This window comes from Myxine glutinosa, chromosome 7, assembly GCF_964187855.1.
Source record: "Myxine glutinosa chromosome 7, kmMyxGlut1.1, whole genome shotgun sequence".
Taxonomy (NCBI): domain Eukaryota; kingdom Metazoa; phylum Chordata; class Myxini; order Myxiniformes; family Myxinidae; genus Myxine; species Myxine glutinosa.
Window position 1 is genome coordinate 69,704,489 of NC_136267.1, and position 17,106 is coordinate 69,721,594.

General features: G+C 43.1%; 1 protein-coding gene across 1 annotated transcript in view; it reads left to right on the forward strand.

Annotated features, from left to right (window-relative positions):
* The window catches only part of LOC137431314 (neogenin), a 343,015-nt gene that overhangs the window by 184,361 nt on the left and 141,548 nt on the right, over positions 1-17,106 (forward strand). The window contains exon 8 of the mRNA XM_078782693.1: positions 16,037-16,253. Within this exon, the coding sequence (XP_078638819.1) occupies positions 16,037-16,253 (217 nt within the window). The remainder of the gene's footprint in view (positions 1-16,036; positions 16,254-17,106) is intronic.

Sequence of the window (17,106 nt, forward strand, 5' to 3'; positions counted from 1 at the left end):
GGTGGTGAACAGCTGTTTTAAAGACCTGGAGGGAGGAGTGGGATTGAAGGGAGTGGGGGAGTTTGTTCCAGAGGTGGGAGAAAAGGGGAATGAAAGAGTGAAGGTGAGCAGAGAGCCTAGATTTTGGCAGTTTAACCATAAGAGGCAGATCTTGTGCGACCTGTAGGAATATTGGGGGAGCAGAGCACAGAGAGAGCTGGGGGAGCAAGGCCTGAGAGGAGTCGGTAGAAGACAGAAAGACCACCAACCTGCCTGCGGTGAGTGAGTGAAAGGCCCTCGGAGTTAACTTCATCACAGGAGATTCCAATGATTCTCAATAGGGTTCTGCCTTCTGTGCATATGTCAACAAACTTTAATGTCGGACTGCTCTTCAGGTGTAGTTTCTCTCCACCTTCTGGATATAGCATCATTCATGTCAATTTTCAAGCTTGCTCACTTGCTCACTATTGTGCCGAAATTTCAGCTTCCTAGCTCAAAGGATGGCTGAGATATCGCCCAGACAAACAAACAAGAAAAGAATAAAACAAGAAAGAAAGAAACCGGAGTGAAAACTGAGTACTCCCTTTCGGCGCGCATCCTCGCCGGCTCCCCTTCGGTGCCCGGTGATGACGTCATGCAGCTCATGGAGATGGAATAGGAAAGGAGTGGTGTCCAGAAATGTTGCAATACCATGCTGAAAATGGAGCAGGGCACTTTCATCATCCATTAACCAGCTGACATGACAGGAGAGCATGACAGGATAGTTGACTGTGGTTTTTTTTATATACCTCTTTAAGTATGTGTTTGCCTACTTGTCAAAGAGGATCCAAACCTTCTTTTTTTGTTGTTAAAGGCATTTTAGGCAAAAATATTGAATCCGACACAACATCAAAAATAATTTAAAACATAATTAAAGGCTGGTAGGCGGTTCTGGGATATAGTTCATGTGAGGTGAGATAATCAGGTAGAGATGGGCCAGCAAAAATTGCCCATTGAAAGGTGGATTATGAATTTATGACCACAAGGAAATTTACTGATTCCACCATTAATGCAAATGGATCCAATGTTCATGTTAATATTTATATAATGTCACCTTTTTATGGAAAACACGAGATATAAAGGTGACAGTAAATATGATTTTTAATTGAACCACTTATTATTTTTATTAATATTATATTTGCAGCTCCAGATATAACAGTGGCTTTCCTGTGAGATTTGGCAGCGACATCCATAGTGATGAAAAATTATTTTGAGGAAATCCAATAAAATAGAGCATTTTTACCCTCACCAGAGGAGAGGGTATTGTATTGCATTTGAGTCCGTTTGTTTGTCGATCTGTCTGTCTGTTTGGTTGTCCGCACAGAATAAATATGATTTTATCTGCAACCGTTGGTCCGATTGTCAGGAAAGTTTAACCATAGGTGCAACTCCACCTGTAGAATTTTTAACGATAATTATGATGTTATAGGATATGATGTCATCTCTCCCGAGATGGTATGGGCGTCATCTTGGGAAAACCAAAAAACCTTGCACCTCTTTATCTCCGAAAGCGCTGCATAGAAAAAATTGAGACATGGCTCATTGTAAAGAACTCTCCATGTGGAATAACATATGTTAATGATGATGTCATAGGTGCCTCCATTATGATGTCATAATTCGACAAGTACAAAACTTCATCCGATGAAGATGAAATTTCTTGAGCGTCATCCATGGATAAATTGGTGGAGGAAAAAATGATTATGACGTCATCGGCCACGTAATTCGAACGCCATATCTGTTTTTACACAAAAGCCTTAAAAACGAAACGATGCAGCGGCACTTCCCACCACACTTGGGGATGCACTTCGCCAGTGGTTTGAGCTAGTCACCAGCATGTAGTGTGTGAAGGGACCTCCCTGGTGTTACATTGGCATTGCTGCTTTCGTACATTGTCAATATTGGTCGTGGTTTGGTTTTGCCTTGCACGCGACAAACATTGCTCGAGTAGTGTTTGTTTTATGGATGCAGTCGTGCCAAGATGGCAATCGAAAGAAAACTTTGGGATTGCTCAACCATCCACAAAAAATGGATGAACGATTAGAGCCAAACAGGAAATTAGAGCTGTCTGCCTTGACATATCACGTGCCTTTGATACTGTCTGGCACCCCGCTCTGCTCCCCAAACTCTCTTCCTATGGTATCCATGGAAATCTCCACGCATGGCTTGCGGACTTCCTCTCTGGTCGTAGTCAACGTGTGGCCCTGAATGGGTTTCTCTCATCTCCCCTTCCTGTTCAGGCTGGAGTTTCCCAAGGCAGTGTTCTGGGCCCCGTGCTTTTTCTGGTCTTCATCAATGATCTCTCTGACTCTCTTGAAAATCCTCTCTATCTCTTTGCTGATGACTCCACTCTCTGCCGCTCCATTCCTCATCCCTCGGATCGGCAGTCTGCAGCCTCCTCTCTCTCTGCAGACCTGGACAAAATCACAGACTGGTCAAACAAGTGTAACATGTCTTTCAATCCTGACAAATCTCACACTCTTACTATGTCTCTCCGAAAAGACCGACTGCACAACCCTCCCATCTACTTTCTAAACAATCCTTTCCAAGAAGTTCTGTTACTCAAGCTTTTGGGTCTCACTATCTGCCATTATCTTTCCGGGGAAAACCACATTTCCAATCTGGCCTCCAAAGCCAGTCCTCGACTGGGCATCCTCCATCGTGCGAAGTCCGTCCTTGGCACACCTGAGCCCCTCACCACATACAAGGCTTTCATCCACAGTTCAATGGAATACTGTTCTCCCCTCTGGGCTGGTACTCTGGCCTCACACATAGCTCGTCTTCACGCCGTTGAAACCAAAGCTTTCAGAATCATTGGAATCTCCTGCGATGAAGCTTATTCCGAGGGCCTTTCACTCACTCACCGCAGGCAGGTCGGTGGTCTTTCTGTCTTCTACCGACTCCTATCCAGCCTAGCTCCCCAAGCTCTATCTGTGCTCTGTCTCCCAAATATTCCTACAGGTCGCACAAGATCTGCCAGCAACCCTCTTCTGGTGAAATTGCCAAAATCAAGACTCTGCTCACCTTCACTCCTTCGTTTTTCTTTACTCCGGCCCCAGGAACAAACTCTCTCACTCTCTTCAATGTCGTGCTCCTCGTGCTTCAAACTCCTCTTGTCGTGCTTCAAACTCCTCTTCAATTCGCTCCAGGTCTTCAAAACAGCTGTTCACCACCATCTCTTATCTTCCCCCATCCAAAACCTTGATCTCCTCTACCCCCGTTAATTCACCCAAGATCCACTTTTTTTGAAATACCGACTTCTTTCTTTCCTGAAAGTTCTAGCAGTGTCCATGTGTTTTATACCTCTCCCACCTCCCACCCCCCTTCCCACGCCTCCTCCCCCCAAGCCCTCTCCCTCCTTCAGATCTCCCATTGTCCCTGTTCTCTGCTGTGGTACTTGTGTGCTTCCCTCTCTCTCCCCATCTTGTCTCCCGCTCCCTTTGTTGTATGTTTTGTGTGTCCGTTTGTTTTTTGTTTGTTTTTGTGATTGATGTTAGCTCTTACACGAGCCTTGATCTTGCATACAAAAAACAAACAAAAAAAAACCACTGAAGACACGCCCTGGCGAGGGTCTGCAATCTCTGTTTGCTCTTTCTCGTTAGCAGTTGCATATTGTTGATTTGCCTATGAATATTTGTAAGAAAAAAAAAATCAATTTGTTGTCATCTCATTTCCACAGATTGTCAGCATGGGGTGTAGGTAGGTGGTAGAGGTGGTATGTCTAGATCGACTGCAAAGTGAGAGAGTGAGTATGAGATGACACAGTGACACCAAAATGCACCACATAAGGTGTAACACCAGGGATCATTCCAATGTTCACACTTTCTGTTTGTGTCTATTTGCAGTCTGGTTCTTGACAGTTGAGCAATGACAGCATGGTCCATAAAACCTAAGCTCGAGGGATAGTGGAATGTGAGGTGGGATTTTGAGTGTGTAGCAAGCCGAGAGCTGTTATTTTGTGCAGGATTTATGAATTGGCTGTTGACTGGGCCTAACTATTATTTTCTTTTTACATTTTGGAATGCCATCGGCACAACATGGAATATTGAAAGTAAACTGCATCGGCCCTACTTATTTGCCACATCTCTTTTGCCTCATGTTCTTTCTGCTTCTCAGAAATGTAAAAATTCCATGGTTTTTGGCTTTAGGGCATTGGTGTCATATCTCGTGATAACATTTAATGTTAATTTGAAGTGTGTGTGTGTGTGTGTGTGTATGTTAAACCTAGCTTGATGGAGCAGTAAAGCAAAGTTCATGTCCCATAACAGCCAGAGCTGCATGATCTGTAAGCAGTAATGTCTGTCTGCCACATGATCACCTTATCACTGTCTTACTGCCTCACCATCCAGGAGGTGGAGTTGTGGTCGGGCATAACAATAATCCAAACAAGGCCCTTTCGACATGATAAATGTATCATGGCATTTCATGGCATTATGCATTTATCAGGTCGGAAGGGCCTTATTTGGAATATATATATATATATATATATATATACACATGTGACAGATGTAACATGTGACAGAATCACCACTCGCATGTAAAAATGAAATGCTCCATAGAACAGTCATGCGTTGATTTACTACACTAGTACACTATGGACAGTTGTCATGCAAGCAATCAGAAAATTCCATCCCTCAAGGAGGACTATTCTTCTGTATAATTCACCAACAAACGAAAAGAAGTTGAGTGTGAAGATCAGTCTGCACCAAAGTGAAGATCTCTTCCACACATCTCGACTGCTTTTCGTTTGTTGGTGAATTCAACAAGCAGATGAACAGTGTCGCAATGTGTGCAGAATAGTCCCAGGCTATGCAAATATTTTTATGCTCCTGCAACCAAAGGCTGCCGGAGGCCTCATGTTGTCGGGTTGTTCATTTGGCCGTGTGTACGTCCGCGCATGCATCGCAGATTTTCGTTACCGCGATAACTTGTGTCATTTGGGGAAACTTGGTAGAAGTATGTACTATAATGAAAAGTTGAACCTATTAGATTTTAAGGTCAAATATGAAATGTAATGTGACCTTTAGCTGAAAGCACGTCAGATTTTTTTTTTTTGTTACCACAATAACTTACGCACCACTGAACGGATTTCAACCAAAGTCAGCACAAGTATGGACGGTAATACAAAGATTAACCGATTCGATTTTGGGTTCAACAGGTCAAAGGTCATGTGCACTTTGAAAATAATTTTGCAGAGCTTAACTCGAGTTGGAAGCATGTGATGCTCTCTCTTTCCTCTCCCATCCGACGTTTAATTTTCACATGACCTTTAATTGAGATCAAACATAACAGTGGCTTGACATATAACATGGACGGAGGCACATCCATCAACGCGTTCACGTTGAATTAAGTTTTCTCACTCTCGGTTAATACGTTGAGAAACAAAATTTCGACCAGTTTGAGGGCCCCATATCTGAATCATTTGGCTGCTGTATAGACAACTGCATTGGTGTTACATCCTGTAGGGAGCATATTGAACGGTTTATTGACTTCGTCAATTAATTCCACCCTGTCCATGATTTGAGTGGAGGATTCTGGTACTGTCCTTTGTTCACCTTTCTCATTATTAATGTTTAAGTCAGAGAATGGACTTGCCACCACTGTGCATTGCAAAACTATGGATAACCACAGCTAACTTCTTTCTGTATTCACCATACCAGCTTCTACCATGAAAAGTTCAATTCCATATTCCAAATTACTCAGGCTCCACTATCTGTGCAGCAACACTTTTTTTTCCTTTTTTTTTGTATACAAGATCGAGGCTCGTGAAAGAGCTAACATTAATCACAAAGAAAGACAAACCAACACATAAAACATATAACATGGGGAGCGGTAGACAAGATGGGGAGAGAGGGGGAAGGAAACAAACACAACATTTGAGAGCAGGGACATCGAGAGATCTGTGGGAGGGAGAGGGCTTTGGGGGGGGGGGTGGGGGGGGGGAGGCTTGGGAAGGGGGGGGTGGGAGAGGTATAAAACATATGGACACTGCAAGGACTTCCAGGAAAGAAGTTGGAATTTCAAACAAAGTGGATCTGGGGTGAATTAGCGGGGGTAGAAAAGATCAAGGTTTTGGATAGGGGAAGATAAGACATGGTGGTGAACAGCTGTTTTAAAGACCTGGAGGGAGGAGTGGGATTGAAGGGAGTGTGGGAGTTTGTTCCAGAGGCGGGAGAAAAGAGGAATGAAAGAGTGAAGGTGAGCAGAGAGCCTAGATTTCGGCAGTTTAACCATCAGAGGGTTGCTGGCAGATCTTGTGCGACCTGTAGGAATATTTGGGGGACAAAGCACAGAGAGAGCTGGGGGGAGCAAGGCCGGAGAGGAGTCGGAAGAAGACAGAAAGACCAACTACCTGCCTGCGGTGAGTGAGTGAAAGGCCCTCGGAGATAGCTTCATCGCGGGAGATTCCAATGATTCTGAAAGCTTTGGTTTCAACAGTGTGAAGCCGAGCTAGGTGTGAGGCAGGAGCACCGGCCCATAGGGGAGAACAGTATTCCATTGAGCTGCAGATGAAAGCCTTGTATGTGGTGAGGAGCTCAGGTGTGCCTAGGAAGGACTTCGCACGACGGAGGATGCCAAGTCGGCGACTGGCTTTGGAGGCCAGCTTGGAAATGTGGTTTTCCCAGGAAAGATCATGGCAGATAGTGAGACCCAAAAGCTTGAGCGACAGAACTTCTTGGAGAGGATTGTTGAGAAAGTCGATGGGAGGGTTGTCCAGTCGGTCTTTTCGGAGAGGCATCGTAAGAGTGTGAGATTTGTCAGGATTGAAAGACATGTTCCACTTGTTTGCCCAGTCTGTGATTTTGTCCAGGTCTGCAGAGAGTGAGGAGGCTGCAGACTGCCGATCTGAGGGAAGAGGAATGAAGCGACAGAGAGTGGAGTCATCAGCAAAGAGATAGAGAGGATTTTCCAGAGAGTCGGAGAGATCATTGATGAAGACCAGAAAAATCACAGGGCCCAGAACACTGCCTTGGGGAACTCCAGCCTGAACAGGAAGGGGAGATGAGAGAAATCCATTCAGGGCCACACGTTGACTACGACCAGAGAGGAAGTCTGCAAGCCATGCGTGGAGATGCACATGCACTTCCTTTCTTTGCCGAGTGGCCCTTTCCCACCTCCATTGTGGCTGGTGTGTTCGAGCATTGACAGACAAATGGCTTTACAACCCTCTGAGAAAAAGCTTGAAAAAAGGATTACATTCACATTTTGACCTGCCATGCCATCAACCTTTGAGGTGTTTCAAAGGAACTTCATCCATCATCCAAAAGAAATTCAAAGTTTTACAGAAGGATCCTGAAACTTCCTCGATTTTCCCATATTTCTTTCAAGTGGGACGGAAATTTGTGAAATTCCCTGGTTGAAGGACCGTTACTGCCTGACGTCCCACCAGGAACACCTAAGTATTGAAGGTGTCACTTTAACACCTCTCTTTTCATCAAGACAACCACTTTGATCTCAGGACCCAACAGCAGTTTTAAAGTCAGTGACCACTTTGACTTCACCTCTACATATAAGTCTCGGGTCACTTTCTTCATTTCAGCACCACGGACAGTCGTAGATGCAAAGCACAAAGTATTATCACTTTTTTTGCTTCTTGTTTGTTACCCTCGCCAGAGGAGAGGGTATTGCATTTGAGTCCGTTTGTTTGTCTCTTTGTCTGTCTGTTTGTTTGTTTGTCTGTTTGTCCGCACAGAATAAATATGATTTTCTCTGCAACCGTTGGTCCGATTGACAGGAAATTTTCACCATAGGCGCAACTCCACCTGGAGAATTTTTTAATGATAATTATGACATCATAGGTCACGTGGTTCCGCCGCCATCTTGGAAAAATCGAAAAAATTTGCACCTCTATATCTCGGAAAGCGCTGAATAGAACAAATTGAGACATGGCTCATTGTAAAGAACTCTCCATGGGGAATAAAATATGTTAATGATGATGTCATATGTGCCTCCATTATGACGTCATAATTCGACATGTACAAAACTTCATCCAATCAAGATGAAATTCCTTGAGCGCCATGTCGGCATAAACTGGTGGAGAAAAAAAACAATGATGACGTCATCAGTCACGTGGTTCGGCCGCCATATTTGTTTTAACACAAAAGCCTTAAAAACTGCTGAAAATACATCCTGGTGAGGGTTTGCAATCTCTGATTGCTCTTTTTCTTGTTTCTCTATTGTTTTCCATTTCCTCCCAGTTCCAGTCCCCTTGATTTCGTACCCCTGAACATTCCGTCATGAGGTGTCAGAATGAGTCATTTTCACCCCTTGTGCCCCTTGACCTCTGACCCCGTGCTGACACCTCTGATTCTCTCCCACCCTATATCAACCGTGGCCCCTATCCCATCGTCCTCTTTTGCTCCAATGAAGGGTTATAATGCCTGAAACGGCGTCTTCTCCTTTCTTTCTTCCATACTTCATTCAGCATTATGGTGATTCCATTGATTGCATGTGTATTAATATGGAGAACCTTTGCTTTACCATACTTTAGCCTTGGGGCCAATCTACGCATACTTAGCTTTTCTATGACGTTTTTATTTTTTAAATGGAATGTAGAAATGATGGCCAGTGCTCCCCAAACAGAAAATGTTTATAGTATGAGGTTACATTTTCACCCTCGAAGTTGGGATGTATGCATTTGTGTGTCCGTGAGCCTTAGAGGCAAGGGGCATGTGATTAGTTTGGCAAGTTTAGCTTGTCCGTATACTTTTGTCTTGTGGCCAAAGTACACATACTTAGCTTTGTTGTAATATTTCATTGCTTTCTTTTTTTATGTTATAAGAGAATATCTCTCAAGAGATATCACAGCCAGGGAGCCATAAACATGACCATGGATTGATTCGTTTCCCTAAAGGGTGAGCTGTCAATTTGCTAAGAAAAGGCTTCTCAGGCCAATTTAGGCTGACTGATACCGCAGTTAGCAGTGTAGCACCTGTCACTGCTTGTGTGCAGTGGGCTTGCTGTGTTTTTTTTTTTCCCACAGACTGCAACTGCGTTGGAATGCATATTTAATTTTGACATCTGAAGTTGAGGATCCAGAGTAAGAATTTAATAGACTGAAAGAAGGGCAGAATGAAATAGCTGAAGAGCAAATTGGAATTTGACAAAAGGAAAGGAGCATTTGGGTATCCATAGAAAGTAGATGTTATTTCGTATAAAAAGTCAAGGCCCATGGAAAAGATAGAACCAAGATGCAACAGAACAAAATGAAGAGTCGAAATAAGGGGAAATCAACAAACAGCAGTGTCGATGGACAAAATAGAAGGATACTTGGACAAATAAGGGATTTGGGGAGAAATGAGGAGTGAGGGAGGATGCATGGGGTGGACAAGATATGTACAAGAGCAAACTCTCAGGAAAGAAAAACTGGGAATTTGGAAAGAGGATGGCTTGAGGTGGGGAGTTAATTGGGCTAGAAAAGATCATGGTTTTGGATGGGGGATGATATGAGATGGTAGTAAACAGCTGTCTTGAATACCTGGGGGGGAAGAATGACATTGAGGAGAGTGTGGAAGTTAATTCGACAAGTGGGCAAAAAAAAAATGAATGAGTGGAGGTGAGCAGTGATTCTGGATTGTTGGAGTTTCACCAGAAGGGGGTTGCTTGTTGTCCACGTGCACCCTGCAGAAACCTAGAGGGTGGGGACAATGCATGGAATGACCATGCATTTTTGCCCTGAGGGATAGGATGTATGTTTATTGTATCACCCTGAGCTTTGGCCTTGGGGCTGAAGTACACGTGCTTAGCTTTGTTGTTATGTTTGGATTTATTTTTTACCTTTTATCAATGAAAAAGGCATTCCTCATGAGATATGACGGCCAGGGAGCCAGACATCCATCTGTGTATTGATCGATCCTTTTCCCAAGGCTGGTCTTGGAGAATTGCCAACAATGGGGTTCTAATGCCGACGTCGGCTGACTAATTATGTGGTTTGCAGCATAGCAGCTCATACCTCTTTTAGCAGTTTATATTTGTTCTGTATTTTTCACAGACTGCAACTTTGCTGGAATGATAATTAAATTTTGATTATGTATTTGTCTGTACTAGCAGTTTAGCCACCCTCCGAGTGGGTGGAGTTTACGCATCCTCCAGGTGGGTGGAGTTTACGTATCCTCCAGGTGGGTGGACTATACACAGCCTCCGGGTGGGTGGAGTTTACGTATCCTCCAGGTGGGTGGAACTTTACACATCCTCCGGGTGGGTGGAGTTTACGCATCCTCCAGGTGGGTGGACTTTACACATCCTCCGGGTGGGTGGAGTTTACGCATCCTCCAGGTGGGTGGACTTTACACATCCTCCGGGTGGGTGGAGTTTACGTATACTCCAGGTCGGTGGAACTTTACACATCCTCTGCGTGGGTGGAGTTTACGTATCCTCCAGGTGGGTGGAACTTTACATATCCTCCGGGTGGGTGGAGTTTACGCATCCTCCAGGTGGGTGGAACTTTACACATCCCCCGGGTGGGTGGAGTTTACGCTTCCTCCAGGTGGGTGTAACTTTACACATCCTCTGCGTGGGTGGAGTTTACGTATCCTCCAGGTGGGTGGAACTTTATGGATCCTCTAGGTGGGTGGAGTATGCGCAATATTTGCTGAAAAGGGGAACCCCGTGCTGCTCCTATGATGAAGGAGAAAATAACAACAAACCTTGTATGGTAACGGAGAATATACAGATGAGAAGGAGAGAGAATGAATAAGAGGCCGAGACTAAACTTGCACAAATCCAAAGGAACTTGGTGCCTTATATGATGGTCAATTATATAAAATTAATGAATTTGCATATGTTCCACTACTAAGTCAATAATTGCAACATACTCACATTCCAATGGTACATAATTATTAGACGTTCTCACGTGTTCCAGTGGTACGCAATTAATAGATGGACGCACGTTCCAATAGTATGGAATTAATAGGTGTATGCACATTCCAATAATACGTAATTAATAAATGTACTCACGGTCCAATACTATGGAATAAAAAAAACTTGATAGAAGTCGGTATTACAAGTCAAAATGTCATAAAACATGTCAATTCTCGACATGAAACCCAGCGACATCAGGAATTATCATGATCATTTTGGGTGTATGTTTGTCTGACTTGTATGTACTCCTGCTCCACTGAACCAAATTAACTTAAAACTGCAGCTTGTGTTCAGGGTGTGTAGCAGAGGTTTTAGGGAGTTGGGACTGTTATGCCTAACTTGTATTTCAACATTAACGTGCGAGAATTATTATAATTTAGGTTTCTTTTTTTTTTGAGAACCCTACATAAATCCCATACACTAAAAACTATATCTGTTAAGAACCTAATATTTTTCACAAACGTAGTCTAATGTTTTTAGTGTATGGGAATTATTTAGGGTTCTCGAATAAAAAAAAAATCACCCTGTACTATACTCTAGGCAGAGGATTCTCTTCTGGAGAACAATGGCTAGGAAAATCTGTCCAGTACAGATACTGCCCAGAAGAAGGCAAACAATTTCCGTTCATGCCTAATAAACTGCAATCATGATCAGAAATCTAAGAGATAAAGCTCTGGTGCTGTATGGTGAGCCCCCTGGTTCATCCAAATGAGTACTGGGAAGAGGAAGAGGAAAGTGCTTTGATAAGTACAGTATCTCCAGAAAGTATTCACACCCCTTGACTTTTTCACAATTTGTTGTGTTAAAGCCTGAATTAAAAATGGATTAAATTGAGATTTTTTTTGTCACTAATCTACACATAATACCCCATAATGTCAGTGGATTTATTTTCGGAAAAATTAATTGAAAATGAAAAGCTGAAATGATTTGAGTCAATAAGTATTCAACCCCTTTGCTATAACACTCAAAATTGAGCTCAGGTGCATCCAATTTCCTTTGATCATCCTTGAGATGTCTCTACAATTTGTTTGTAGTCTACATGTGGTCAATTCAATTGATTAGGCGGTATTTAGAACGAAACACACCTTTCGATATAACATCTGAAGACAGTGCTATCACCACATTTGACAGTGCTATCAGAGCAGAAACTCTACCATGGGGTCTAAGGAACTCTTCGTAGAACAACGAGATAGAATTGTGAGGAGGCATAGATCTCGGTAGGGATATAAAACAATTTCTAGAGTGTTGAAAGTTCCCAAGAGCACAGTGAGCTTCATCATTAGGAAATGGAAAGAATATGAAATGACCTAGACTCTTCCTAGAGCTGGTCGTCCGACCAAATGGAGCAACTGGACAAGAAGGACCTTGGTCAGGGAAGTGACCAAGAACCCAATGACCACTCTGACAGAACTAGAGTTCCTTGGTTGAGAAGGGAGAACCTGCCGGAAGGACAAAAGTCTCTGCAGCACTTCACAAATCTAGGGTTTATGGGAGAGTGCCTAGATAGAAGCCACTCCTGAGGAAAAAGACACATGACAGCACGCCTTGATTTGTAAAAAGGCACGACAAAGACTCTGAGAGCATGAGGCAAAATATTCTGTGGTCTGATAAGATTAAAGTTGATCTCTTTGGCCTGAATGTAAAGCGCTATGTCTGGCGGAAACCGAGCACAGCTCATCACCCATCTACAACCATCCCTAACGTGAAGCATGATGGTGGCAGCATCATGCTATGGGGATGCTTTTCAGCAGCATGGACTGGTAGACTTGTAATGATAGAGGAAAGAATGAATGGAGCCAAATACAGCCAAATAATTTAGGAGAATCTGCTTCAGAGTGCAAAAGACCGTAGACTGCGATGAAGATTTATGTTCCAACAGGTTAATAACCTCAAGCATACAGCCTAAGCAAGACTGGAATGGCTTCAGAACAAAAACATGAAAGTCCTTGAGTGGCCCATCCAATGCCCAGACTTGAATCCCATTGAACATCAATGGAAAACCTGAAAATTGCTGTTCACCGTCATGATCCCCATCCATTTTGACAGAATTTGAGCAAATATGCAAGGAAGAATGGGAGGAACTCCCCAAATCCAGATGTGCAAACCTGATATAGACATACCCAAGAAGACTCAAAGCTGTAATAGCTGCAAAAGGCGCTTCTACAAATTATTGACTCAAGGGGTTGAATATTTATGTAAATTAAATGTTTTTGTAATTAATTTTTAATTAAAATGAACTCCTCTTTGACATTACGTGATATTATATGTAGATCAGTGACAAAAACAATCTCAATTTAACCCATTTTAAATTCAGACTGTAACACAACAAATTTGAAAAAATCAAGGGGTGTGAATCAATTTGGATTCAGACCAGGTCATTCTACTCTGGACATGCTGCTTCTGCTGTCTCAACAATGGATGGAGGTCCTCAATGCCAAACAGGAAATCAGAGCTGTCTCCCTCGACATATCTCGTGCCTTTGATATGGTCTGGCATCCCACCCTGCCCACCAAACTCTCCTCGTATGGTATCCATGGAAACCTCTACGCATGGCTTGCAGACTTCCTTTCTGGTCGCAGTCAACGTGTGGCCCTGAATGGAATTCTCTCTTCTCCCCTTCCTGTTCCGACTGGAGTTCCTCAAGGCAGTGTTCTGGGCCATGTGCTTTTTCTGGTCTTCATTAATGATCTCTCCGACTCTCTGGAAAATACTCTATCTCTTTGCTGATGACTCCACTCTCTGCCGCTCCATATCCCAACCCTCAGATCGCAGGCAGCAGCCTCTTCAGTCTCTGCAAACCTGGACAATATCACAAACTGGTCAAACAAGTGGAACATGTCTTTCAATCCTGACAAATCTCACACTCTCACTTTGTCTCTGCAAAAAGACAATCTGGACAACCCTCCCATCTACTTTCTGAACAATCCTCTTGAAGAAGTTCTGTCACTCAAGCTTTTGGGTCTCACATTCTGCCATGATCTTTCCTGGGAAAACCACATTTCCAAGCTGACCTCCAAAGCCAGTCGCCAACTGGACATCCTCCGTCGTGCGAAGTTCTTTCTGGGCACTTCTCACCACACTGGTGAGACTTTCTGGGCACTGGACTTTCTGGGCACTTCTTAGCTCCTCACCACATACAAAGCTTTCACCCGCAGCTCAATGGAATACTGCTCTCCCCTCTGGGCTGGTACTCCTGCCTCACACCTATTTCGGCTTCACGTGGTTGAAACCAAAGCATTCAGAATCATTGGAATCTCCCGCGATTAAGCTGATTCTGAGGGCCTTTCTCCCCTCACCACAGGCAGGTAGGTGGTCTTTCTGTCTTCTACCGACTCCTCTCCGGCCTTGCTCCCCCTGTTCTGTCTGTGCTCTGTTCCCGAAATATTCCTACAGGTCACACAAGATCTGCCAGTAACCCTCTTCTGGTGAAATTGCCAAAATCATGACTCTCTGCTCACCTTCACTCTTTCATCCCTCTTTTCTCCCACCTCTGGAACAAACTCCCTCACTCTCTTCAATCCATCTCCTCCCTCCAGGTCTTTAAAACAGCTGTTCACCACCATCTCTTATCTTCCCCATCCAAAACTTTGATCTTTTCTACCCCCATTAAAACACCCCAAATCCACCTCTTTAAATCACCAACTTCTTTCCTGAAATTCCTAGAAGTGTTCATTTGCTTTATACCGTATCCCTCCCTCCTCCCCCAGCCATCCCCCTTCCACAGATCTACCGATGTCCCGTCGCTGTTCTCTTCTGTTGTTGTGCTTGTGTGCTTCCCTCTCTCCCCCTCTTGAGTCCCATTCCCTTCATTGCATGTTTTATGTGTCTGTGCATGTTTTCATGTTCAATGTGTTGTCTCTGACACGAGCCTCGATTCTGTATACAAAAAGAAAGAAAAAAAAAAACTTTGTCCAAAAATATTGAATCACCTTTTACAATATTGCTGGATTGATTAAAAATATGGACTTCTAAGCTCATTGATGTGGTGAAACTGTCTGAAAACAGTGATTTTTGTGTTAAGTGCAGCTTCTGCTTTGTCCTTTACATTTACATGGAGTTATTTTGCTTTTACCTCCATGTCTAGAGGAGGCTCTTTGTTTAGAATATAATTGTAAATACATAGTTATTGTCAGGTGTTCAACCTTTTGGATCAGTTTTTACCGTTAAATATTGGATATAATTGATGGACAAGGCAATATTAGTGAGCAGGAACAGACAAGGTTTTTCGTTGCTTTTCATGGACGTTCTCTCCTCATATTGATGTGAATATCAAATTTATTTGTCACCAAGCTGATGCCTAATGAGCAGGAGTTTTTAGGCTTCTTTCATCAATCTTTTAGGCTTCATTTCATCATCATCAACAGCAGTTTCATTCCATTTACAATGAGTTATCTTTCTCTAAATTTACCATAATCTTGCACTCAATTATATCCCATCATACTCCATTTCCAGGGGTGTTAGAGTGTTGGTCAAGCTGTTGTGAATAACATTCTGACATATTGCTAACAGAAGCTCCCATGCTGACACCTAATCAACTGACACATTGCTTCATAAACCATCTGTTTTAATCCAACAGTAACCATCATTTCATTTTCACATGCCTTTCCTGAACTCAACCTCCTGATATTTTGAATTGACAAATGTTTGTTGCTGACATCGCTCCATCTCCTCTTCACCCCCATCCCCCAATACCCCATGTATCTAATTTCTTCCCATTCCCTTCCCTTTCCCATTTGTCTCAATACCACTTTCCTTCTCATTGTATCACTTTAAAATATTCATTATGTCACATTCACTCTAACTGACTTTGACATCCACCGGTCAACTGCCCATGTATAATGCCCTCCATTACTCACAATGCACAAACTCTATTGCCAAACTCACACTTTCCCACCCCTAAAATATCATTCTCACTTCCATTTCCCATGCCTCCATCAAATACATCCCATTTTCACCTTCTAAACTCTAAATAAATGATTTCTGCTATTCCACACATGTGGTATTGAATTTTTGCCATGTCACTGACATTTAAAAAAAAATCCTCCTTCACCCATCCTTTGGGCTCTTTCTTACATTCGCTGTCGGCACTTGCATATACAACATTATCTTTGCACATTTTTTCCCCTCGCCCACAATGCGTGCACCCTCCTGCGCACATTAGTTCCAGTCGAGCGCTTTTCCTTCACTCCCACGCCCTCCCAATCGACCCCTCTTGGGGTTCCAGCAATGCCCGTAGGCCTCAAGCCAGCTCCGGCTGCACCGCAAGACCTCTCTGCCTTAGTCGTGGGTTACGATGTCGTCAAGCTCCAATGGAAAGCTCCAGCGGAAGACGACCTTATCTCTGGATACCTGCTCCATTATTCCCGTGAGGATGGCAGGTTCGTTCTCATAGCAACAGGATTTTCTACCGAATGCCTTTATATGATGTTGATATTGCTTTGAAATGGACTTTTGCAACATTTTCCCAGACTCCCTCCCCCCTCTTCCTACCTGTCTTCTCCTTTTCAAATTGTCAGATAAAACTAAATCAACCTTGTTTGACCTGCCAATACACTCAATCATCCTGTATTTCTCATGTTCCTTTTCAAATAATGAGCTTACAAGCCCAAACATATTTATACATTGATACAACACTAATACTTTGTTGTAGCATCACTGATTCAGAGTAAGAGGGCTGCTACCCATTCATATCTCATTTTAATCCGGGAGTCTCGTGGGTATTTTATTCAAACAACTCAGCATGGTTAGAAAGAGGCTGGAAAGGTTTATTTTGAGGCATGCTCATCAATGCCATTCTTGAATCATAACAATAGGGTCGATGGAGCTTGAATGAGCAATTAGCTTTTGTGATATATTCTTTGAAAAAGAAAAAAAAGGAAATAAAGTTTGAAGTCATCTGGATAACTTCCTGACTCGTATGAGGGAGCCCCATTCGCTGCAATGATTATTATATCGATGGACTCCTACTATAACAAACAAATATTCCAAATGACAAATATTCACGATAGGTCACCAGGAAAACCTTTCCACAAAGAGATTTTGATTAATCTATATCTCTATAATTGATTACAGGGGAGTAGCGTCCACAAATGAGCAGATTTTGGTGTGACGTCCTGGTTTAAAGCCCCAGCTTCTGCTCTGAGATGCAGAAAATCCCAGCACCTATGATCACACCACTTCAAATCGACTATCATTTACAAAAAATAAATGATTCGGGCATGCTAATTTTGT